Source organism: Coenobita brevimanus, chromosome 1, assembly GCF_032717465.1.
Source record: "Coenobita brevimanus isolate Jiangsu-jjx chromosome 1, ASM3271746v2, whole genome shotgun sequence".
In the NCBI taxonomy this organism is placed as follows: Eukaryota; Metazoa; Arthropoda; class Malacostraca; order Decapoda; family Coenobitidae; genus Coenobita; species Coenobita brevimanus.
This window is the reverse complement of record NC_136954.1, coordinates 59,230,385-59,256,827: the sequence shown is the minus strand read 5'-3', so window position 1 is coordinate 59,256,827 and position 26,443 is coordinate 59,230,385. Positions and strand designations below refer to the sequence as shown.

General features: G+C 41.4%; 1 protein-coding gene across 1 annotated transcript in view; it reads left to right on the top strand.

Annotated features, from left to right (window-relative positions):
• Window positions 1-26,443, top strand: part of vir (VIR_N domain-containing protein) — a 100,279-nt gene that overhangs the window by 22,051 nt on the left and 51,785 nt on the right. The window contains exons 8-12 of the mRNA XM_080271890.1: window positions 1,894-2,168; window positions 4,810-5,002; window positions 8,056-8,138; window positions 8,843-9,000; window positions 11,808-12,075. Coding sequence (XP_080128016.1) covers window positions 1,894-2,168; window positions 4,810-5,002; window positions 8,056-8,138; window positions 8,843-9,000; window positions 11,808-12,075 — 977 coding nt within the window. The remainder of the gene's footprint in view (window positions 1-1,893; window positions 2,169-4,809; window positions 5,003-8,055; window positions 8,139-8,842; window positions 9,001-11,807; window positions 12,076-26,443) is intronic.

Genomic DNA, 26,443 nt, shown 5'->3' with positions numbered 1-26,443 from the left:
GACTTTACACTCCCTCTTCTGTCTTTATTTCCATCATTCTTTCCTTTTCCTTCTGCCTGTGGGTGACTCTGCACTGAGTGACGCCAAATGGTTTCCTGTACACCAGGAAACCTTTTACTATGCTGGGTGGTAACCATATAGCCAAATTTTGGCACCTGGTGGTTTAGTGGGTATTTATTGCGCTCCAGTCGGATTGACCTGGTGAAGGTTTATATCCAAGGGGTGGTAGGGGTTGATTGCTCATGTAATGCCACTCAGAGATGAGTGAGGCTAGTCACTCTCATCTTAAATGTCGAGACCAACTGCCAAGCCCCGGGCTCCTACGCTCCTCTAGGAGCAGTTTAGGATTGGATGATGGATGGATGTTTTCTGTTGCCTTAATATTTTGTTGTTGTTGTTGTTTTTCCTTTTTTCGTGCTCAAGACCTCATGCTACATTCTAATGAAAATGTTTTGCTCGTTTGCACCCACACTTTATCCTGGTCCATCTTCTTTATTTAGTTTTTGTGTTTTATGCATCATAATCATGTGATTGATACTGTACTCTATATACTGGTTTAATAACATCTCATTTTTCAATTTTTTTTTTTTTTCAGCACAGTATATACCATTACTACTTTATGGCAAATACATACATACATATGTGTGTGTATATTTCTTTCATTCATTCTTTCCTCATCCTTCTGCCTATGGGTGACTTTACACTCCCTCTTTTATCTTTTTGGTCTTCATTCTTTCTTCTTCCACCTGCCTGTGGGTGACTCGACACTGAGTGACAAGCCGAATGGTTTCCCGTACACCAGGAAACCATTACTATGCTGGGTGGTAACCATATAAGGAAATTATGGTGTCTGGGGTTTAGTGGGTAATTACGGCGCTCCATTCGGATTGAGTCAGCGAAGGTTTATATCCAAGGGGTGGTTGGGATTATTGCTCACGTAATGCCACTCGGGGATGAGTGAGGCTGGTCACTCTCTTCATAAATGTCAGGACCAACTTGCCTAACCCTGGGCTCCTACACTCCTTATGGGGCAATGTAAGATTGGATAGATGGAGATATATACAGTACAACCCCTGCAATCCGGTATCCAGACAAACAAAATTCACAGAACAACGGGAAAATGATGAGTGACTGATGGCGGGCATTCACTCAATGGTGATACTGTTTCTGGTATTTTCTTGAAATCTGATTTACAAATCCAGTCATTAGTCATTAATTCTGATGGCCACTCTCTCTGTCTCAGCATACTTGAGTTGTGGCTGGAGTGCCGACCAGGCATAGTTAATGGTTACCAATGTTGTATTATTCCAGGCATTGACGAAGAAATTTACGGCCAGTTGAATGTTATATTTCTTCCAGAATGCAGCAGTAGTCATTATGGTGGGGGTTGCACGTATGCCAGGTGGAGCAGGTGAGTCACTTGGGGCCGTGAAGGTGAAGGGGGAGGCAGATTGTGAGTCAGGTAGGGCAGTGGAGGTGGAGGGGACGGAGGCGGGTGAGTCAGGGGAGGTGGCGAGGGGAGGTTCCTCCATCTCCTACTCACTACTGCTCACATTTTCGGCTATTTCCTTCATCTCTTCTTGTTTGTCTCATTCCTCATCTTGTTATAGACATATTTGCAGTATAACAATGTGGCATTCGCGAAATAACCATTATTCAGGTGAATCCAAACATTATTATAGAAACAGGATATCTATTCTAACTTACCGTTATTGCTGAAAACGTTATTGTTGAAATCATACTGTATATATATATATATATATATATATATATATATATATATATATATATATATATACACACACACACACACACGCACACAGCTTATTTATTTATTTATTTATATTGTTTTTAGTGATTCTGGATTTTTTTTTTTTTTTTTTTTTTTTAAAGCTCTAGGAGAGGACATGGGAGAAGGTTTTGGCTATGAGGAGATAATGAGTGATGAAGAAGAGTTACCAGAATACCAGTATGAGGAAGAGTGGATCATTGATGAATGGGAGGACTGGCTTAAGCCATACACCCTCCCCCCTGCCCCGCTCATTCACCTCACCCAACTCCAGTACCTTCCCTCCCCCACCCTCACTCCTCTCCATGTGGAGTACAATAGGTGGAGGATGAGGCTGGAGGAGGAGGAGGGAAGAGAGGTGGAAGATTGCCCATCCGAGGTATGTATGCATTTGTTATGTGTGAATTGCTCTTGGGATCAGAGGCCCATCACCACTAGGGTTTGAATCCTGGTGCAGACATCATGCGCCCGTCAATTAACCCTTGTAATGTGGCTGGGGAGTTACAAAACAGGCTCAGTGGTGTGGCAATATGACCAGTTTAGCAGCCATTGCAAAGCGACTTCAAATGTACATTGCCATCTTGGAAATGGTAACCTATTATACACCTACCCTTGAAATATTTTTGCTCAGCTCACCCTAGTTATGGAGTTATTGTGGTTGGAAGTTTCCTAGTTTGTGGGCAAGTGGCACCTGTATGAGCTGTTTGCACTCCTGTCAGAGCCAGTTAGTCCAGTAACCCATAACCTGAGCAGGACACGCTATTTTGATAGTTTATTGCCATCTTTCCCTCTCATCCCGTAGCCACTATCAGCCTTGCATTTGATTTTACTGTTTAACCCTGAAATGCAAAACCTAGGTTTTGCAACGGTAATGCAAAACCCGGATGAAATATACCCAATTTTCGGACGCAATAAAATGTAACTTCTAATAAAGATTTATTAGTTCTGATACTGGGGTACAAAAGTTCAACTTTTCTATTGTACATTCCCACAAAAACAACTTAAACTATAAATATTAAAACTAAAGGCGTGACTTGAATAAACTATGTAAATAACATAATTTTTCTTGTGACTCTCACAAAAAAATCCTTGCGATTCCTAATATTCCATTTTAAGAGTTCAGCAATGGCTCACACACACTTGAGTCATGTGGCCCTGAGGTAGGCCCCCCCATTGCTTCCCTGGCCTCACTCATCAGCCTACATGAGGTTAGAAAAAAAGGGGTATTTTTTAGAGTAATTAAATGCTAAACCTCTGTCTAGTAGGGCCAGGGGTAAATGGTGTAGTAATATTTCTAGATGGTGTTCTTCCTCTTTGGGCAATCTGTGGACGACAACTCCACTTGAAGCCTGATGCACTGGCCAGGGTGCTCGCTTGAAAATTTACAATTGGTGGCACATCCTTGTCATCCCAGGTCCTCCTCCTTGTTGACCTGGTGACTGGGGCAGGCGAGCCTTCCCTTGATGGGCCAGGTGTAGCAGCGTCAGCAGGGGCTGCACTTGATGGGCCAGGTGTAGCTGTGTCAGCAGGGGCTGCACTTGATGGGCCAGGTGTATCAGTGTCAGCAGGGGCTGCACTTGATGGGCCAGGTGTAGCTGTGTTAGCAGGGGCTGCACTTGATGGGCCAGGTGTAGCAGTGTCAGCAGGGGCTGCATTTGATGGGCCAGGTGTACTGTAGCTGTGTCAGCATGGGCTGCACTTGATGGGCCAGGTGTAGCCACCATTTATTACAAATGCTGGGTGAAAATCACCCGAATATGAATGTACAGAGTAAACCAATGGGAGGAGGAACCGAAAACTACCACTCACAACAATATCTAAGTACGTCAGGAGACTACAGGGACACACAGTACTCTTAAGCCCAAAGCCACTTAATGACCGCGTCCTAAACACGTGACTGGGAGAAATTCACCCAGGTTTTGCATTTCAGGGTTAATCACCCCTCCCTCCCTCATTATATATATATATATATATGTATATATATATTTTAAGCCTTCCTCTGCTGCTAATGCAGTGGTAAATGGATCAGGAAGTGAATGAATTTTGTCATAGTAGCTGAAGTGTTCAGTAGCTGCTGAACATAATAGGGGGTGAGGATGAGAGATAATAAAGTGTTCCCTTTTTTTTTTTTTTACCTCTGGCACCATGTAATTACAGTATTATTAACCCTAAAAGACCGATGTCTGATGGTCTTTGGTTTCAGGTCTTGCTATGTAAAGTCTTAATACTGACGATCGTAGACAGACTGAATATACCTGTACCCTGTACAGTATATAGATTTTTTGTGCTTTTTTTTTTCTCTCTCTCTTTCTCTCATGCCCATTCCTTCAACTTTTTTAATGCATAGGCATATAAATCATATTGATTTTAGTGATTTCTTTGAGGTTGTTTGCTGATTATAAGATATTTTCCGAAATGTTCCCAATTTTCGTTCTTATGCGAGGGGTGACTTTTTTTTGTATATTTGACATTCGATAGTGTTGTAACCATTAGCCACATGAGAGTGAGATATACTGTACATTTTCAGGTGTGTAGCATCAAGCTCTTGTACTCTATAAGACCAAAATTTACCTTGGTAAAAGTTGAAAAATCTGGCAGGGGGGATAATCAGAGTGGGAGATTTGCGGTCTTTAGGGGTTTAGGATCAGCAGTAGTTAGTGATGGACATTTGTCACAACATATAACTTTTTTAAATATGGTTTTGTTTATTACCAGTATAACCAGGGATTTGGCACTCCTTTTTAACATGACAGCATCCGGATTGACTCTATCGGATACGTTCTTGTGAAGCTATAGAATGTGGTGAATGTTTTTGGCATATCAAATAGAGCCAGGATTCCAAGGGCTTGAATGATTAGTGAATGGAAGCATGGCCCATTGAACTGGGCAAACTTGGGCTGTCTGGACATTGCTACTCCTCACCCTGCCCTAGAGTGGGAAAGGAGGTCTGGATGATGATGATGATGATGATGATCAGTATATACTGTACTAACACTTGTACTTATGGTTTGCTAACACAGGCAGAGAAACTGGAGACTTTGGTGACAGAGACAGCAATCCCCCCAGCTAACTGTCATGAGAGTGTAAGAGAGGCTGAAGGAGGAGAGGTGAAGGGAGAGGATGAGGAGGGGGAGAAGTGGGTGCAGGCAGTGGAGTCTGTGTGTCAGCTCATCCCCAAAGGCCTTCCCTTCCTTGTTGCTAAGAAAGGTTATGGTGAGTGTTGGAGGTGATGTTTAATCCTTTGAACCAGTGCTGGATAAAGATGCTCTCATATGGTGGCATCAATAATGCCAATACAAATACTCTCTGGCTCCAGGTTTATCATGCAAAAGAAGGATGGTGAACTTTAGTCAGAGAACAGTTTCACTGTGCAGTCCACCACATCTAAGTGAGCCTGGGGCCACAAGGGTAACAACCCTTCGGATCAGAGGGTGTACACAGGGTTTTTATTAGTTTACACTGATCGTGATAATGATGATATAGAGCTTAGATTACCCTTTGGTAGTGAAGGATTTAATGAAAGCTATACCTAACTCTTTGAGTTTGAAAGACTTCCCTGAGCTAAATTAAGTTATATGAAGATAGTCAGAGTAACATAGAGTACCGAAATGTTCTTAGATTCAAGGGATTACTTTTTTAGTACAAAACTGTATATTACAAAAATTGATAAATGACCAGAAATTTAATTGACACTAAATATCAATTACAGTGCATCCCCAAATTGTTGTAGGATTATTTGCAAACTTGACACTCTTCTTTGATACTCCAATGTTCCTTATATTTTGAGGATCATCTCTTACCAAGCAAAGAAGTACCCTTACAAAACCATGTATTACTGTCCTACCTTGGTAATCGGTTGCCTGCTGGAATAATATTTCTCCGGAGCTTAATTTTGTGGGGATCCTCATTCCAGACAGTTATCCCATTTAAACAGTACCTCTCTTCGACAGTTTTATCTGTTTTCTCTCTGGATTATTAACCTTTTAAATGTTTATCTTTCCCTCCACATGATTCAAATTAACACTTACATACACCACATATGAAGTTTTATAGATTTTTGACAGTGTAATCCTTTACATTTTAGAGCATGGTAGATACTGTAATAAAATCTGACCTACCGTATGTAGATAGTAAACTCAAGTAGTTTAATTTTACTTTTTGAATTTAAGAATTTCAGCTAGAGATGTGCCGATACCAAGATGTTGGCCGATACCAATACCGATACCCACTTTTCAGCTAATACCGATACCGATACTCCGATACTAACAAATGGCCGATACTTTGCCGATACAGTTATTTTTGTATTTGGATTTTATTTATTTTATTTTATTTTTATTTATTTGATGCCAGTAGCGTGATTGTTGTTAATGCAGGAGCAATATAGTAATCGATATGTAATATTAATATAATGTTACATCATACGTGTAATTATAATGTAATATAATATCTTAACCATCTGTTTATCAGTGTCATGGAACATGAGTGTCTTGAATCACATAATAAACCAGAAAAGTATCGGAGTATCGGCCATATTTTTACCTTGCCGATACTGATACTACAAAAAAAAGGCCAGTACTGCTGCTACCGATACCAGTACTATCGACACATCCCTAATTTCAACACGAGGTCTGCATGTGGCCCAAGCCGTTCCAAATTATGTTCAACCTCCAGTTCCACTCCTTCTGGATATCTGTAACAGCCATATAAAGCATGTTTAGTCTGTGTCATCAGAATTGTAATGTCGGCAGTGGAGGGATGTAGACATTATTTTTAATAAATCCACAGAGGAAGAATTTCATGGGTGTGAGGTCTGACAAATCTTGAGATAAAGATATTGAAGGGATGCCACCGTGTATACAGTACACCATATCTTCTGTAATTCTAGTCATATTTTGATAGTACAGTAGTTGAAGCATTATAAAACTTGGAATTAACATGTAGCAGTGCAGATGTAGTACAGTAGTTGAAGCGTTATAAAACTTGGAATTAATATGTAGCAGTGCAGATGAACAGAAACTTTCTTGTGCTAAATTTGTTGCTGAATAGAGACAGTGGTTGTCAGGTCACTTCCAAGGGAATGCAGCATCAGACAGAAGATAAAATAATAATCTTTTGCTTGCTGTATCCCTCTTTTAAACTAGGTGGGGGTGCTCACCATCGACTCACTCGATATAGTGCTGCTTGGGTGTCTGCACTTTCCTCACATCTTTTCTTCCTCTTCTGTCTTCCTTTTCTTCATTCTTTCCTCTTTCTTTTGCCTATGGGTGACTTTACACTTCCTCTTCTGTCTTTCTTTCCTTCATTTTTTCCTCTTCCTTCTGCTTGTTGGTGACTGTACACTGAGTGACAAGCCAAATGGTTTCCTGTACACCAGGAAATCATTTACTACACTGGGTGGTAACATATAACCAAATTATGGCACCTGGTGGTTTCATGGGTAATTAAGGTGCTCCAATCAGATTGAGCCTGTGTAGGTTTATATCCAAGGGGTGGTTGGGGTTTATTGCTCATGTAATGCCACTCAGGTATGAGTGAGGCTGGTCACTCTCATCTTAAATGTCAGGACCAGCTTGCCTAGCCCTGGGTTCCTATGCTCCCTATGGGGCAACATAGGATTGGATGATGGATGGAACACATGAATGACATTGATCTGTCATTGAGAATCACAGAAAACACATGTAACTACTGGTTATCAATAGGATCCTTTTTGTCGTACTTTGTGTTTAAAATTTTCTTACCATTGCTGTGAATGTTATACTTAATATAAACTCAGTCAGGATTCCTTAGTGAAATTGCTTCATCAGTTCTCTTACACAACATCATTATATTGGGTTTATTTGTTATTAATTCAGTACCTGTACTTGTTATTTTAGGTAGTAGATTGGTGGCTACCATTGACCCTGTGGTGTACTTCCATGAGAGTGAAGTGTGGCCACAAACTTGATAATAAGACACATAGTCATCGCTCTTAGTCATGAAAGATTTTGCCACAAGTATAGTTATATGGTGGTTTCTTCTGAGTGACTGTATGCAGAATCAAAGTCCAAGCTAAGACTCTCATATTGTTATAGATTGTATCACACATCTCAGATTTCTTTTTTTTCCAACAGCTTCCAGCAACTGTTGGGAAGCAGTTAACTGGTTTCAGTACATACTTTAGCTTCCAGTCTGTAGGAAACATCAGCTCTATCATGGCCAACCTCAGTATGGGGATTCCTAATGAGGAAACATGGTGTCATTTTTATGTATGTATATAATACTTACAGATGTTGTTGAGACTCTGTGTGGGTGGGTTGAGGCAGGACTGGACTTCAACAGAGCACTAGCACAGGAACAGCCAGTTTATAAGGTACACAGCATTACTACTAATGCATGTTTACAGTATTTTTCTTATTGACTTTTTTTTTCCCTTCAAGTCAATAACAGGCTCCAATAGTTAGACATTTTGACATTAATTTTCATTTAGAGTGCATGTATGGCACCCAGCATTTTCAGAATCAGAAATAATTTTTGCAAGGTAACATACCATGTAAAGTATACTCTGTGCTCTAAAAGCTACAGTCTTATAGGAACCGTAGATTTTGGTGTATCTTAAGTATTTCAGCTACCAAGTAGGTGGATGGATATTGTAATAGAGTGTGGGAAAAAGCATGATGATGTCATGCTAAATAATTGTAGCTGATGAAGCTAACAGGATTGAGATGGCTGAATGAGTGATGTATGGAGGAGCACATGACAAGGATTTTGCACCCCCTTTTAAAGTTTGACAGTCAGCAAATTGACTTGATCAGGGAGATCTATGAGGTGCAACTAAACGAAAAACACTAATAGAAATATGTGGAGATGGTTTGCATTCTAAGTTGGAGCCAAGATTCCAGGCACTTGAATGGCGTATGGATGAGTGTATGACCATTTCACTGGGCATGCTGTTGATTGTTCCCCTCCATTTTTGGTTTGTAGAGCCTGCCTTATTCTCCTAGGAAGAAAAGAGATGGGATGATGATGATGATGAAGATGATGTCATGCTAAATAATTTTTGCTTAATGTTTGCAGATTCGACACATGAAGGCAGGAGTACGTCTGACCCAGTTGCTGCTCCTGTGTTGGTGTGAGGTGACCCGCTTACTCATCTCGCACTCTGTCCTTCATCGCCTCCACACACTCTACCACCAGCCCCACATGGCCCTCTCCATGAAGCTCCTCATTTTAAAGTATGTTGGGTTTCAGTTTGCATGTTTGCCTCTGTATATTGTTATTGTTGTTATTATTATTATTATTATTAATGGTAGTGTTATTAGTGTTAGTAATATACAAGTAGAAGCAGTAGTAGTAGTCGTAGTAGTAGTAGTATGGCAATAGGAGCAGTAGCAGTAGTATGCTTATTACAGTATAATGGTAGCCTGAGCTCAAGCTTAGTCAGTGGGTTATCTGTTATGCTGCCAAGTACTTTGTTGTTAATCAGTCAGTCAACAAGTTCTTGATATGGTTGCTTTGTCGGTCATGATTCATATATTTTGTGGGTCTCTATTTATTTATTCCTCTTCCTTCTCCCTACGGGTGATGCAGTGAGTGACAAGCCAAATGGTTTCCAGTTCACTGTATCATCCTCCCAGTACGCTACTGATGTCATCTGTTTATCATTTGTTTCTTAGCGATTTCAGGGAGTCATTTTAGTTTATTTGGCATTTATTGGTGTATTATATCATTTTAACTCATTGGTGGATTAGTATGTACTTTGTTTGAAGCACATCACTCAAGGTTTAGTATGTGTACTGTATACTGTATACCCTTGGGTATTTAGAAATCCTGCTTGGTCATCAGTCCTTGGGAACCCATTGAAAGTGGTGGAAATTACAGAAATTAGTAGCTGGCAACTTGGTCCACTCTTTGAATATACTGTAGTGTGTGCAAAAAAATAAATCCATCATTAAAATGTCAGGACCAACTTGCCTAGCCCTGTGCTCCAATGCCTCTCATGGGGCAACGAAGGATTGGATGATGAATGGATGGACCTCTGGGGTCAGCCCACCACCAAGACAGCTGGCATCAAGGTCGTTCTCATTAAAAATGGTGGACAGCCTGGTCTGTCAGGAACATGATAATGGTATACTGTATTTGTACTCCATGATTTTTTTGCTTTAAGTGGTGGTGGTGGGGGGGGGAGATATTTTCCATATCCTTATTTAACCCATGGATTATGAGCCACAGCTCAGGTTGGGTAGCATTGTATTGCGAACCACAACTCGGGCTGTGCTGGCTGTGCATCCTGTGAACAACACAACCCCTACACAAGCTTACGCATGGCGGTACGCAAAGACGGAGAGAGAAAGAGAGAGATTTTTCTTTTCACCAGATGATTCCCTGGATGGTTATCTTCAAGTTTATAATAAACAAAATAAAAAAATTAATTATTTATTTATTATTATTTTTATTTTTATTTTTATTTTTTTTTCACTACTCCTGTACGTAAATTTATGCATGGCCCTATGCAAAGACGGAGAGAGAGAGATTTTTTTCTTTTCACCAGATGATGCCCTGGGTATTTATCTTCAAGTTTATAATAAACAAAAACTTTAAAAAAGACTTTTTTCCTTAGTTTTTTTGCACACCACGGGGTGAGATAAAAAAAAAAAGGTAATTGCACAATCCACGGGTTAAACAATCTACGGGTTAAAATACATTGATCTTCAACATATACATTTTTACTTGTATTGGCTTTATTATTATTTTTTTTTTAAGTGCATGTTGATTTTACTGAGTTTCTGCTTTGAATGAAACTTTGGAGATTAGAGAAGTGGAAGGAAAAGGATTTTATGTGGACTGCACAGATGGGGTAAAGGAAGTTATAACAGAGGGTGCATGACTTAAGTGGTGAAAGGCGAGTTTTTTTTATGTTACCAAGGAGTTTTTATTGTACTGTATTACAGTACAATATATATATATATATATATATATATATATATATATATATATATATATCCTCTTCTGTCTTTCTATCATTCATTCTTTCGTTGTCCTTCTGCCTACGGGTGACTTTACACTCCCTCTTCTGTCTTTCTTTCCTTCATTCTTTCCTTGTCCTTCTGCCTGTGGGTGACTCTACACTGAGTGACAAGCCAAATGGTTTCCTGTACACCAGGAAACCATATACTACGCTGGGTGGTAACCATATAACCAAATTTTGGCACCTGGTGGTTTAGTGGATAATTATTGCGCTCCAGTCGGATTGAGCCGGTGAAGGTTTATATCCAAGGGATGGTTGGGGTTGATTGCTCATGTAATGCCACTGAGGGATGAGTGAGGCTGGTCACTCTCATCTTTAATGTCGAGACCAACTGCATAGCCCCGGGCTCCTACGCTCCTCTTGGGGCAATGTACTGTAGGATTGGATGATGGATGGATGGATGGATGGAAAATATATATATATATATATATATATATTTTTTTTTTGTATTTATTTTTGACCATCTACAGTATAATCTTTCATTTAATTTTTCTCTTTGTTTTCTTTATTATGTTTCTGTGTTCAGTTGTACATTTGTGTTCTTTTATGTATATGTTGATGATCATTTAGCATGTGTATTTGCTTGTATATTGACACAATTGGATACATTTATGTGATGGCATATCAGATAGAGCCAGGATTCTGGGGGCTTGAATGATGAGTTAATGGAAGCCTGGCCCATTGGATTGGGCAGACTTAGGCAGTCTGGACGTTGCTACTCCTCACCCTGCACTAGGGTGGGAAAGGAGGTCCGAATGATGATAATTTTTGTATATGTTGCTTCATGTTGGACAGCATTCTGTTTCATGTACACGATATTGCATATTGTCCCATTCATATAAGCACTGATGAGCATTCAGCTCTCCCATGACAGTAGGACTTACGGTATATGGTACAATCGTAGTACTGTATTATTGCTGCTGTTGTAGTATCAAAGAGCAAGGTTTATAAATGGTATCTAGAACATTCATTTTGTTTCCTGTATCCCAGTGACTTGTTTTTTGTGCTTTTCAGAACTATTGACAGCATCACTAGAACATCACTTGGATTGAAATTTTTCCTTGGGGAACCCCTAGAAGTAAGGGATGCGGAGCCAGTGGAGGAGACAGAGTGTACGAGATTAGATACAGCATTGAAAATGGAAGCAAAGAAAGAGGAAAGTGGTGAAATGGTGGAATCAGAGAAGTTGGAGCCAGTGGAAGGAGCACCATCAGTTGATCAAAAAAATGGTTATGAGTTGCTTTTGGAACTAATGGCAACGGTTCCACAGACACGCGCCAAGGTCAGTGTTACTATTCAGAATTGAGATTCACAGAATAACGTGAAGATTGTCCATTTACAGTATAAGTTAAGATACATTTTTGTGGGAACAACAAGAGACATTGTGATTTACAAACGACAAGGAGTATACTGTCTGTCTGTATGTGTACAGTATAAAAAGTTGCCCTTTATTGTATATCATAATGTATCCTGAGGGTAATGGCAAAAATACAACAGACCCTCATCAGATGAATCAGTACGTGATGACTGAAAATTTTCACACATATGTATACCGTTTGGTAGACTTTGTAGGGCTTCATTTTAAAATTAATCTGTGCAAATAACTCTCTCTCTCTCTCTCTCTCTCTCTCTCTCTCTCTCTTTCTCTAAGGTGGTAGGTGGGGCTGCTTACCATCCACTCTCGTGATGTAGTGGTGCTCTGGGGTTGCTGCCCTTCCCTCTCTTCCTTCCTTCTTTCCTTCTCTCTCTCTCTCTCTCTCTCTCTTTCTCTAAGGTGGTAGGTGGGGCTGCTTACCATCCACTCTCGTGATGTAGTGGTGCTCTGGGGTTGCTGCCCTTCCCTCTCTTCCTTCCTTCTTTCCTTCCTATTATGTCATTCATTCCTTCATTCTTTCCTCTTCCTTCTTTCTATGGGTGACTGGACACTGAGTGACAAGCCAAATGGTTTCCTGTACACCAGGAAACCATTTACTTCACTGGGTGGTAACCATATAACCAAACTATTGCGCTTGGTTTTAGTATGTAATTAAGGTGATCCAACCTGATTGAGTCAGTGCAGGTTTATATCCAAGGGGTGGTTGGGGTTTATTGTGCATGTAATGCCACTCAGGGATGAGTGAGGTTGGTCACTCTCATCTTAAGTGTCAGGACCAACTTGCCTAGCCCTGGGCTCCTATGCTCCTCTTGGGGCAACGCAGGTGGTTTAGATGATGAATATAATATATATATATATATATATATATATATATATCCATCCATCCATCATCCATTCCTACATTGCCCCATGAGGAGTGTAAGAGTCCAGGGCTAGGCAGTTGGTCCCGACAATTAAGATGAGAGTGACCAGCCTCACTCATCCCTGAGTGGTATTACATGAGCAATCAACCCCAACCACCCTTTGGATATAAACCTTCACCGGCTCAATTATATATATATATATATATATATATATATATATGTATATGTATATGTATGTATGTATATCTATCTATCTATCTCTCTATTGCCAGATGCCTCAATCCCGTTTGGGGTGGCCACAAACAAAACGCCTCCAAGTTGCCCTGTCCCCTGCCATTTCACTGCCCTGCTCCCAACTCACACCCCTCTCTCTCATATACCTCTCCACCCCATCCCTCCATCTCATCCTCGGCCCCCCCCTCCCTCTTCCCCCCTCCACCTCACTCACATACACTCTCTTCGTCAGTCTTTCACCCTCCATCCTCTCCACGTGGCCAAACCACCTCAGTGTGTTCCTCCTAATGCTTCCTATCACATCCACATCCACACCACAACACTCCTTTATATCCTCATTCATCAGCCTGTCTCTCCATGTGACTCCACAGGCTCCTTTTAAATAACTCATTTCCACTGCTCTCACTCTTGACTTGGGTCCTTCCAACAACGTCCAAGCTTCACATCCATCGGTTAAAGTTGGTATCACAATACTGTCATGTAGTAACTTTTTCACTTCCATGCTCACTTGCCAGTTTCTTATCACTGCTTTCAAAGAACCAGCAACCTTTCTTCCCTGCTGTACCCTTTCAAGCACTTCACCCTCCAAACCTCCATCCTTACTCATCACACTACCCAGGTACTTAAACGTACTCACATTTTCCAATTCCTCACCATCCAGCCTCGCTGTACATTCACTGACTTCACCTCTCTCAAAGACCATCACTTTACTCTTCCCTACATTCACCTTTAGATTCCGTTTCTTACACAATCCCCCAAACTCATCCACCAAGCCTTGCAGCTCTCCTTCGTCTTCACTCAACAACACAGTATCATCTGCAAACAACAGTACAGGGAGTTTCCAAACACTATCCTCTCTCACCAGGGCCACTCCAACATCCACTACCCTACCTTGTACCTCTTGTATTACCCCATCCATGTACAGATTGAACAACCATGGAGACATGACACATCCCTGTTTCAATCCAACTTTCAAAGAGAAAAATTCACTTAGTTCACCATCCACATGCACTGCAGCCTTCGCACCATCGTACATACTCTTCACAGCATTCAACAACTTCCCATCTACTCCATATATTCTTAACACTTTCCACAATCCGTGTCTATCCACCCTGTCATATGCTTTCTCCAAATCCATGAAAGCCGCATACAACTTCATTCCCTTCTCTAGAAACTTTTCCACTAAAGAACTATGAATGAATATCTGATTATGCAACCTCTTCCCTTCCTAAAGCCTCCCTGTTCTTCTCCAACTAATTTCTCTGTTCTTTCTCTAACTCTATCAATAAGTATCCTACCATACACTTTTCCTATTACAGTACCCTCGCGTCCAGCACGCGTTAGTCCAGCACGATTCGAGTCCAGCACGGTGAGCAATTAATTAGTATTATTTAATACGATTTAATTACTGCAGCACGAGTGTGTTAGCTTAACACGCACAGAGCTCCGAGAAGTAGGCCAAATCCGCAGAGTTCACTCTAGCACGATCACCCCCGGTCCAACACGGCCATACTGGACATTCCCATGATGATGATAGCCAATGAAAAACTTCTGATCAAGTAGCCTTCCCCGCCCGCTATCGTGACGTGATCGTGATGCCGCCCAATTAAAAACGCTTCTGGTGTCACGTGATGTTTTGTTTACATTTCTCCCGCCACAGAGCCACTCAGTCGCATAATTGCATTGGAAGGTGCTTTTTTCTTGCTGCATTTTCTGCCCTTGTTACTGCATTTTACCCTGCTCACGATGCCTAGGAAGTCTTCTGAGAACCCCAAGAAGCGTCGGCACCTCCCTCAGGCCACCAAGCTAGAAAGCATCGAGAGGAAGAAGAAAGGGGAGAGGAAAGTTGACATTGCCAAGGCCTATGACATGAATGAAGCCAACGTGATCATAATAAAAAACTTAAGATCCTGGCAACCGAAGGCTATCACACGGCACTTCATACCAGGTTTGCCGAGGATACGATGGTAAATCGGAACGGTAACGTGGTAATTGCCAATGATACCACGGGCATTTGGAATTCATCTGGATGGATTCCTGCCGAGGATACGATGGGCAAAACAGTGTGACCAAAACCCAGGCGACTCGACAGAGAATTTATCGTACTACAGCATTGAACATTTAGCCTGACACTGAATACATATTAATATTTTAGAATAAATATCAATCATTTTGAAACCCTTCTCATCGGCGTGCGTACCAGTTTTTAAACAAAGTTGCTTCTCCTTATTCTTTACCGAGTCAGCGACGGCGATCACTTTCCACAGTCACGAGACGGGGCTCTGGCAACAGTGTGAGAAGCATGCACTTTGCCGAGGATTAATGGACGAAGATAGTGATTCTGAGTGTGATTTTGAAGGATTTATGAGGGAGGTTTGATTTCGAAGGATTTATGAGGGAGGTTGAGGAGGAGCAATAGCCATTACCCGCTAGTGACGCCAGCAGCCATCCTCCGGGGACCCAGTAGGACTAACTACAGCCTTGGATACCACCTTCCATTCCCAGCAAGCCCACCAACACTATCCTAAAAGGTTAGTTATCATTCATAGCACAGTACCATTTATTATAATTACAATAGTACCAATATATGTATAGGTATATGGTAGGTATTTAGGGTGACTTTTCCGAGGGTTGCTGACATAATTCATTTTTCCCCATAAGCTCTATTGTTAGTGCAACACATTTTTGGTCCAACACATGACCCATGCATGACAATATTACTGTGCTGGACGCGAGGGTACTGTATACTGTACTAAGAAGACAAATGCCCCTATGATTACCACACACTTCTTTTTCCCCTTTTCCTTTGTACAAGGGAATAATTATACCTGACTTCCAATCCTCCAGGACTCTACCTTCCTCCCAGGCCAATCTGCACATCTTCCACATCCATTCTACTACTATCTCTCCCCCATGCTTCAGCATTTCACCACACACTCCATCAATTCCTGGGGCATTCCCTGATTTAACTTTCTTCATTGCTTCCAAAACTTCTGTCCTACTGATTTCTTCCTGTCTTCTCACCTCCCTCCTTCTCCCAGCCATTCCCCAGCCACTTATACTCGCATTACTTCCATCCTCTATGTTCAACAATTCCTTAAAGTGTATATATATATATATATATATATATATATATATAAATACTGTATATATACAGTGGGACACCAATTTTTGCGCCTAATTGGGTCCAAAAATAATGCGCGAAAGTGGAATTAGCGAAAGTTGGGGCATTGTCTTCATGGCAAAAAGGCTAATTGGTTCCCGGTTATCCTAAAGTAACATCAGATTTTCATTTTCACTTGCAATACAGTACATCAAATCACTATTGTACATTGCATTGTGAGATACAAACAATAAAAACTGTACAGTACACATTATATGAGGAGAAACATACCACAGAGACCAGGTTGAGGTGTTTAATGGATGTTGGGGGCAAGTATCCTTTCCTCCCGACTTTGAATGTCCCGGCCACTGTTTATCACCACCACTGCCTCCTGGCCCTCCCCCCACACCACCAGGCTCTCCCCCCACACCACCAGGCCCTTTCCCCACACTACCAGGTATAGTAGAGGCCATTGAACCGTGAGAATCCAACACAATGGAGCTAGCACGCTCGTACACAATGGCGGGAATGGGTGGACAGAGTGTTGACATAACATCATTCAAGATGGCGGTGGGTTGTGGGCGGGTGGTGCAGGAAATTCAAAGTTCAAAATATTGTCCCAAACCCAAAATTTGTGCGCGAAAATCGATTTTTTTCAAGCGAAAGTGGAAGTTAGGGAATATTTGGTGCATGCCACGAAAGTGGATTCCGCGAATCCTGCTGTAGCGAAAGTTGGTGCACTACTGTATATATATATATATATATATAAATACTGTATATATATATATATATATATATATATATATATATATACAGTATATATATATATATATATATATATATATATACAGTATATATATATATATATATATATATATATACAGTATATATATATATATATATATATATATATATATATATATATATATATATATACATAATATATATATATATATATAGATACAGTATATATATATATATATATATATATATATATATATATATATACAGTAATCACTCTAATATCCGGACGCCCAATAACCGAACATCCCCACTAACCGAACCTTATCGTCCTGGGATCAAACATTCTCAAAATGGTCCGAAAATCCAAAAAAATTTAAAAAGAAATAGATTTTTTGCTGTCCGTAATTTGAACTTGTCGCGCGCGCCGCGTGAGAGCATTGTTTTGGTTCGTCATTCCTCTGACGTCCGATAGAGCGCCGCTGCATCCTCCCCACTTCCCGCCTGTCTCTCACCGCGACTAGACCTACGCTGTTCGCCATGGCTGCCCATGTGTTCGCTTTTGTGGTGGTGCCGTACTTGCTGCAAGGCCTCCTGCTGCTCTCTGCCCTACTCTTAGTGTGTGTGATGGTGGCCCCGCCTCCTGAGAAAAGGAAGAGAGTGGTGTTGACTCTGGAGAAGAAACGGGAGATATTGGAGAAGGTTGATGCGGGTTGGTCTTTTTCACGCATTCTCCGCGAGTTCAACCTGGCCCGGTCGATTTTGTTCGATATCAAGCGCTCCCGAGACAAGCTCATGCAGTACACGGCTGACTTCTCGTCGAGAAGCAAACGCAACGTGGAGAGGAAGATTATGTTTACCCCCAAGTATGCAGAGATCGACCGCTCCACGTTGATTTGGTATCGACAGCAACGTGCAGCTGGTGTGATGGTACGTGGAACGGAGCTGAAGGCTGCTGCTGAGAAGTTTGCAAGGCTTCACGACGCCCTTGACTTCAAGGCATCCGAGGGTTGGCTCTTCGCGTTCAAGTTGCGACATGGCCTTACTAACCGTAAAGCACATGGCGAAGCATTGGACGCTAACGAGGATGGAGTGGACGAGTTTCGGCACAAGGTGAAAGGCTTGATCGACAGGGAGGGCCTCACTCTCGGTCAAGTCTATAACGCTGAAGAAACTGGCCTATTCTATCGCTCGGTGCCAACGAACACTCTAGCCGATGAGACGGAGAAGCGTGTACCTGGCCGCAAGCTTTCTAAGGAACGGATATCTGCTTTGTGTTGTGCCAATGCTAACGGCATGCACCGGCTTAAGCCCGTTATTGTTGGCCGTGCAAAGCAGCCTCGGTGCCTTCGTGGGGTGATGGATGTCCTTCCTGTCGTATGGTACCATTCTTTGAAAGCATGGTTCACAGCTGTGATTTTCAAAGACTGGTTTCACCGTCACTTCGTCAAGGAGGTCATCCAGTACCAGACGAAGACACTGGGAATTCCTCGCGACCAGGTAAAGGCTCTCCTTCTCCTCGACAATGCACCTGCCCACCCGTGCGACAAGGACTTGGTTGCTGAAAATGGCCGTATTAGGTGCATGTTTCTGCCACCTAATACGACTGCTCTCATTCAACCAATGGACCAAGGAGTGATCGTGGCAACAAAGCGCCTGTACTGTCGGAAGTTCCTGGACGAGGTGATGGTTGTCCTCGAGGACGAGGATGAGCGCAGGGAAGGACGTGACACTCGAGGCAAGCGGACTTTGGAAAACCTTCGCCGCTACAACATCAAGTCTGCACTGTACAACTGGGCTAGTGCATGGAAGGAAGTCCCTGTGAAAACTCTTGAAAATGGTTGGTCTTGTCTGCTTCTCGGAACAGATGTGGAGTACGATTTCCTGGGGTTTGACATGGATGACTTCCATGCACGGCTACGTACGCACGGCGACGATGTTGATGTGGACGATGTTCGTGAGTGGTTGGACGACGACGAGGGCGATCCTGGGTATCAGACGTTGTCTGATATCGAGATCGCGTCTTTGGTTGCTGGTGTCAGTCCCGAACTTGAAGATTCCGACGACAAAGGCGATGATGATGCGGACTCCTCTCAGCAGGACACTACTCCAGCCATCCCCAAGCTGAGCGCACTCCGGGAACATCTAGAGTTCGTCCTAGACTACCTGGAACACCCGTACTGCGACAGGGAGATGGGGCCCTTGGGACTCGTGGAGGAAGTGTGCTTTCCGGCAGCGCATCATCAATCGCCAGAATCGTCGGTCCTTGCGTCAGTCAACGATTGACAGTTTTTTCAGGCCCGTGACCCCCGCTGTGCCAAGCCCTGGTTCCACTCCGTTGCCTCCCCAAGACAGGCCCTCATGCTCCGAGCCACAGCCCAGCACATCAGCTACAGTGGAGTCATCGCTCGATGTGAGTTTGCGGCTATCTTCAGAGTCTTCTGTAGTCGGTACGCCATCACCACGACCCACTGATGCACCCCTTGGTCGCCTGCCAGTGATACTCTCGGACTCTGACAGTGAATAAACAGCAAGAACTTCTCCACTAGACCACACGGGAATTTTGAGTGTTGTGCAGTGAAAAAAACGGTGTGTTGTGTTAAGGTTTTCAAGTTGGGAGAAAAGACTCAGTAGAAAAGAAATTTAACGTAACTAACCTTCTTTGTTTTGGCTTTGGAAAACTAAAAAAACTTGGGAAAAGTTAATGTGCAACACTTAAAGTAAATGGAACATTATTTGGACTAAAGTGAACACTGTGAAGAGAACGGACTTCTGTGTGTTAGTGACTAAGTTCAGTGCAAGACTTCAGGAAGAGTGTAGTGCAAGTGCTTCAGGAAATCGTTCTTACTGTCAGAGTCCGAGAGGAGGCGGTTATTCATCGAGGTGCCCAGGGACTTGCTGTAAGTAGCCAGAATGTTTCATGTTGTACTATTTTCCATACTGTACTTACCAGAATGTTTCATATTGTACTTTTTTCCATACTATACTTACCAGAATGTGTCATACTGTACTTCTTTCCATACTATACTTACCTTATGCATGTGCAGTAGGAATGTGTTTTTCAGAGTTAGGTTCGGTTAGAGTCCATAAGTACCAGAATGTTTATTAATGTATGAACATACTTCTAAACCCACATTTTATGTTTCTTTTGCATTTATTTCAGTCATTTATGTGCCTTATTGGTGTGATTTGGGTGTTAAATAGGTGCTATGCATGTCCGGAGGGAGTTGTATAGGTGTTTCTCTGAGTTAGGGTCCATAAGCTGGGGCCCAATATCCGGACGAAACCAATATCCGAACCTACCGATGGCTCTATTGATCCGGATATTGGAGGGGTTACTGTATATATATATATATATATATATATATATACTGTATATATATAGATAGATAGATAGATAGATAGATATATAGATAGATAGATATAGATATATATAGATATATGTATACAGTAATCCCTCTAATATCCGAATGTCCAATATCCGAACATCCCCACTAACCGGACATAATCCTCCTGGGATCCAATATTCCCAAAATGGGCCAAAACCGCAAAAAATTCGAAAAAAATCTGACTTTTTTCCCTCCCATAATTTGAAATTCCCGCCTGGCGCCGAACAGCTGTTACACCATGGTCCCTTCACCCCTTCTTTCCTCCCCTTCCCCCCTCCCCTGTCAGGTTGCCATTTGGTATTTTTCATTACCAAGTGTGGGCCAATTTGGTAATGAAAAATTCGTTTGGTAATGAATTAGAATAATGCATTACCAAATGGATTTTTCACATGTATGAGGATACACAGGATGGAGATGGTGGATTGTTTGCTCTCTCTGATTAATCTGCTACCCTACATAGTGTGAAAATAATCAACATGGTGTTAGTTATAAGGAGAGTGATTACATGTATTTCCACTTGTATATATAATTAGTGAAGAATATATGCTAGCTTTACGAATTTGGTAATGAAAAGTTATATTTGACAATGAAAGTTGAGGAGATTGGTAATGTGGCTGTTGCAATCTGGCAACTCTGTTACCCCACCAACATCAACAGTCACAGCTTAACTCCGATGGAGAGCAGATACTCATAACAGTGCAAGCCACAGGTGCTTGTTTTTTGTGAATAAACTGCAATACCTTGCCACTAGAACACACAGGAATTTACAGTGTTGGTCAGTGTTAAGAAATTAGAATTTAGAGTGCAGAGGATTAACTGTGGACTGCAAACTGGCGGTTCAAACCAGTCCAGGAGCAAGGGACTTGTAAGAACCCAGAATGTTTAATATTGTATAAACTCACCTCTAAAACCTCATTTTATGGTTCTTTTGCATTTATTTCAGTCTTTAAAGTCCCTTATTGGTGTGATTTGGGTCTTAAATAGGTGCAATGCATGTCCAGAGGGAGTTGTATAGGTGTTTTTCAGAGTTAGGGTCCATAAGTACAAGTCCATAAGCTGGGGCCCAATATCCGGACAGGACCACTATCCGGACATGCCTATGGCTCTATTATGTCGGATATTGGAGGGATTACTGTATATATATATATATATATATGTACAGTAATACCTCGATATACGATACCCCTAGATGCGATACCCCGGCTTAATGATTGGGGTAGAAATTGCACCATACCCAGCCTAACAATGGCCAAACCCGGATTTAACGATGGGTTTTGATTTTTCTTACCAATTTTGATTATATTTCAGACTAAAATTGTGTTTATAGTTTGATTTATAAAGTCCTTTTAGACTTCGATTAACTCTCATTTGGGACTTACCGGAGTCGATAGGCCTCAAAAGAGCACAAATTTCAAAGGTGTACCAAAACTGCGCCACGAGGAGTAGGTGGTTGAAATTTGTATGAGAAATAGGGGCAGGTGGCAACTCTCGATACCACCCATGGACTGCCCCATAGACGCTCAGAATACGCACACACACGGGGACACCATGGAACGCGCACTAATTTTCCTTCCGTGACGCCGCCAACCCCTCATCAGGCGCTAGGGGATCTACACACACATACACAAACACACACAGCGGAGAGGAATGGCCAGGAGAGAAAAAAGGTAAGGGCAGGAATTAAAGAGATACAGGAACAGACTATAGAGCAGGAAAACGAGATCGAAAGTCTGCGAAATAAACTGGAAAAAATTTGTACACTTAGTGACAAACAAGAAAGAGAAGTTACTGAATTAAAAGTGACCAATGAATCAGCCTCAAATGAAATAAAACAGCTTAAGAGGGAGAATAAGAGGTTGGAAGAAGAAAGAGACAGGAAAAGCAAACTAGATGAGTATGAATCCACATCAAGAATACAGGACGATCACATTAAAGAAATCAAGGAGCAACATAAGGGGTGGAAGAAAATTCAGGAAGAGGGAAATGTAAATTTGAAAGAGATTATAGAACTACAAAGCAAGGAAAAGGTGGAGAGGGAAGTTGTTAGGGTGCTGAGAAGTAGAGAATTTTTAGTTAGGGATGTAGCAGATAAGAAAATATGTGTAATAATTTCAGGAGTTAAAGAAAAACATATGACAATAAGATTAGAAAGAGAAAGAGAAGAACTGAGTAAAATTAACCCGAGGCATCCCGTCGATGTATGGGTACGTTGCAAACATTATGTAACTGCCAGTCCTGACGACATACTGGTAAGTGGCACAATTGCATGGTTCATAATTTGCACAATTTTCAATTTTCGCGCATGATTTTTGGTACGTATACACGGGACACCTTCCTCTATTCCTCTACAAGATGCCAGGCAGCAACAATGCCTTACACCGCATAACCCCCCCCCCCTGCATGGCATTGTCTCAGCAAGTCACCTTTTACCAGTGACAAGGTCAGAGTGATTCCTCAATCGATGAAAATGTGGAGGACAAAGTTTACATAGCATTAGAGGAAGAAACAGTCAGAAATGATGATCAGGTAATGTCGCCCAAAAAGGTCAGGTATGTTGATGAGTTAGTGAGTGAAACAATGCAAATAATGCCTGTATTACTGTTTGAAAACCAATATACTCTTGTGCTACATATAAATTCGTACCAAATAAATAAGTAAATACTGTTTATGAGTGGTGTGGAATAGTTACCCTCCCATAGAACTCGTTTTCTTTGGAGCCAGCCTGATAGAAAACCCGGTAAGGTAAGGAGTACTGCTACCTGTATCGAGTATTTTAAACCTCAGGTGAGCGATTTCTCTATGAATTTTCGATGATTCTCACCAAAAGCAAAGGTTTTAGCCAAAAAAAAAAAGTTCCAAAATAGCTCGGGATTGGGGGGTAACGAAGGTGCGAAATTGGTTGGGATGTGACGGGTTAAAGAAATAATATCAGTAATCATGGAGGAGTACAACAAAGCTCAAGAAGAGATTGAAGAGGTGTTTAGGTTAGGAAAGTACGAGGAAGGAGGGGCAAGGCCATTGAAGGTAAAGTTTAAGTCTCAGGCAACAGTAAACAAAATTATCAGTAGAACATGGAAATTATCAGACAAGGAAGGGTTAAAAAATGTTTGGATAAGGAGAGATGCAAATGAGGAAGAAGAAGCTAAAATAAAGGAGTTAGTAAAGGAAGCAAAGGTAAAAACGAACAGAGAACGGAGGAAGAGAAGACTGTTTTATTGGAGAGTCATGGATCAGAAATTAAGGAAGTGGTACTGGCGGAGAGGAGAAAAGAGGGTATTAAAACATCAAAAATAATTGGAAAGTGGCATATACTAATGTTGATGGTTTAATATTGGCAAGGCTAGAAACCAACAATTTTTTGAGGGTACATAAACGTAATGTTATGTGCTTTGTAGAGACCAAATTAAGAGAAGATATTGGTGTTCATATGGGAGATGGTAAATCCAAAGTGTGGAGAAGAGACAGAAAAGAAAAAACAGGAGGAGTGATGATAGCAATGAAGAACAACATAAATGTGGATACCGTGGAAATGGGAGAAGGCAGGGCCGAAGCGATAAATATGAAATTAGAAACTGGAGAGAATAGCAAGAGAGATATGGCAGTAGTGTATGTTCCCCCTAAGACAAGAGCATGGAGTGATGATGATTACCAGGAAATGTTGTCACACATAGCTAGTTATTTACAGAAAATGATTGAGAAAAACAATGAACAATGTGATGACACAATGGGTCAAAGAAGAGACACGGTTCCGAGGCGAGGACATACCAGCAAGACTAGACTTACTGTTTACCAAATAACCCGATGTAATAGAATCCTTGAAATATCTGTGTCCTATTGGAAAAGGCGATTGTGTGGTCATTGAGTTCCAGATGATAACAGGGAACGTGGAACCAAGAGACAAGCTTTACAGGCAGGGAAGATACAACTTTGGGAAAGCAAAATTTACAGGATTGAGAAAATTTTTCGAAAATGCTGATTGGAGAAAATTAAGAAAAACAAGACAGATACAGAGGAAGTGGGATATTTTTCTAGACCTCTATAATTTGGGAGTGGAAAAATTTGTGCCAAGAGTAAGGGGGAAAGAAAACAGGAAAAAGGAGAGGTTTAATAGAAGGTGTATGATAGCAAAAAAAGAGAGAGAGACGGCGTGGAATAATTGGAGAAAGAGAGGTAACGACAGAACAAAGGATGAATATAAAAGAACTAGAAATGAATACACAAGAATATGTAGAGAGGAAGAAAGGAAATTTGAAAAAAGTATAATAGATAAATGTAAGGAAGAACCCAAACTGTTTTATAGATTTGTCAGTGGCAAACTGAAACAAAAGGAAGGAATCACCAAGCTAAAAGTAGAAGGAGAGGTCTATAAAGATGCAGCAATGCAAGCAGAAATAATGAACAAATGTTTCCAGTCAGTTTTCACTAAAGAAAAGGAGTTTGAGGAAGGGGAGGGAGTGACTACAAATGTAATGGTAAAAAATATAAAAGTGGAAGTACAGGAAGTATATAAATTACTGGAAACTCAGGATGTAAGGAAAGCCCCAGGACCAGATGGAATCTCTAATTGGGTACTGAAGGAATGCAGAAAACAACTGGCTGATAAGATTCACAGTCTAATTGTATGTTCCCTGAAAGAGGGGAAAGTGCCTCAAGAATGGAAGAGGGCAAATGTGGTACCAATTTATAAGGGAGGAAACAGGGAAGAACCCCTGAATTATAGACCAGTGTCCCTAACCAGCATGGTTGCAAAATTGTGCGAAAGAATTCTGAAAGATAGATGGATAAAATATCTGGAAGAGACGAATATTTTGGCTGATAGCCATTTTGGATTTAGAAGTGGAAGGTCATGTGTTTCCAACTTGTTGAGTTTTTACTGAAGAGCGATTGTCGGCTACAGGAGAGAGATGGTTGGGTGGATTGTGTGTATTTAGATTTAGAGAAGGCCATTGACAAGGTACCCCATTTGAGACTAATGTGGAAACTAGAGCATATAGGAGGACTGAAGGGGATCCTCCTGGAATGGATGAGAGACTTTTTGAGAGACAGACAAATGAGGACAGTAATAAAGGATAGGATGTCTGGATGGAGGGAAGTAACAAGTTGAGTCCCACAGGGCTCGGTGTTCGTGCCACTAATGTTCCTGATTTATGTAAATGATATGGTAGATGGAGTGAACAGTTATGCAAGTCTGTTTGCAGATGATGCAAAGATCTTGAGGAAGGTAGAGGTTGAGGAGGATTGTAAAATCCTGCAGGAGGATCTGGATAAGATACACGATTGGAGCCGGATGTGGGAAATGAAACTTAATTCAAAGAAATGTAAAATATTGGAAATGGGTAAAAGTACCAAGAGGCCATCATTGAATTATTTGATGGGTATTGAACCAATCACAAAAGCGAGAGAAGAGGAAGATTTGGGAGTGCTGGTCCAGGACAGTTTGTCACCTGAAAAACACATTAACAAGGCAGTTAGAGAGACATAAACTCCTGACTAATGTAAGAGTAGCTTTTCATTATATGGATGAGGAGATGATGAAAAAATTAATGGTGGTCATGATTTGCCTCAGGTTAAAATATGCAGCAGCACTGTGGTCCCCACACAAAAAGAAAGATATAAACAAGATTGAGAGAATACAAAGAACAGCAGCCAAAGTGGTCTCCAGTCTGGCAGATCTGTCGTACACAGAGAGACTGGAAAAGTTGGATTTGCCTTCTTTAGAAGAAAGGAAAGAGGCGACATGATTGCAGTGTTCAGGACCATGGTGGGAGTAGATAAAATTGACAAAGAAGATCTGTTTGTACGGGATAAGAGAGTAACAAGAGGACACGGAATGAAACTGAAGAAACCAGGGTGCTTGAAGGATATCAAGAAATATAGTTTTCCTTATAGATGTATAGACCTGTGGAATAGCCTGGACAGAGAGATCGTCCAGTCTAAAAACTTAA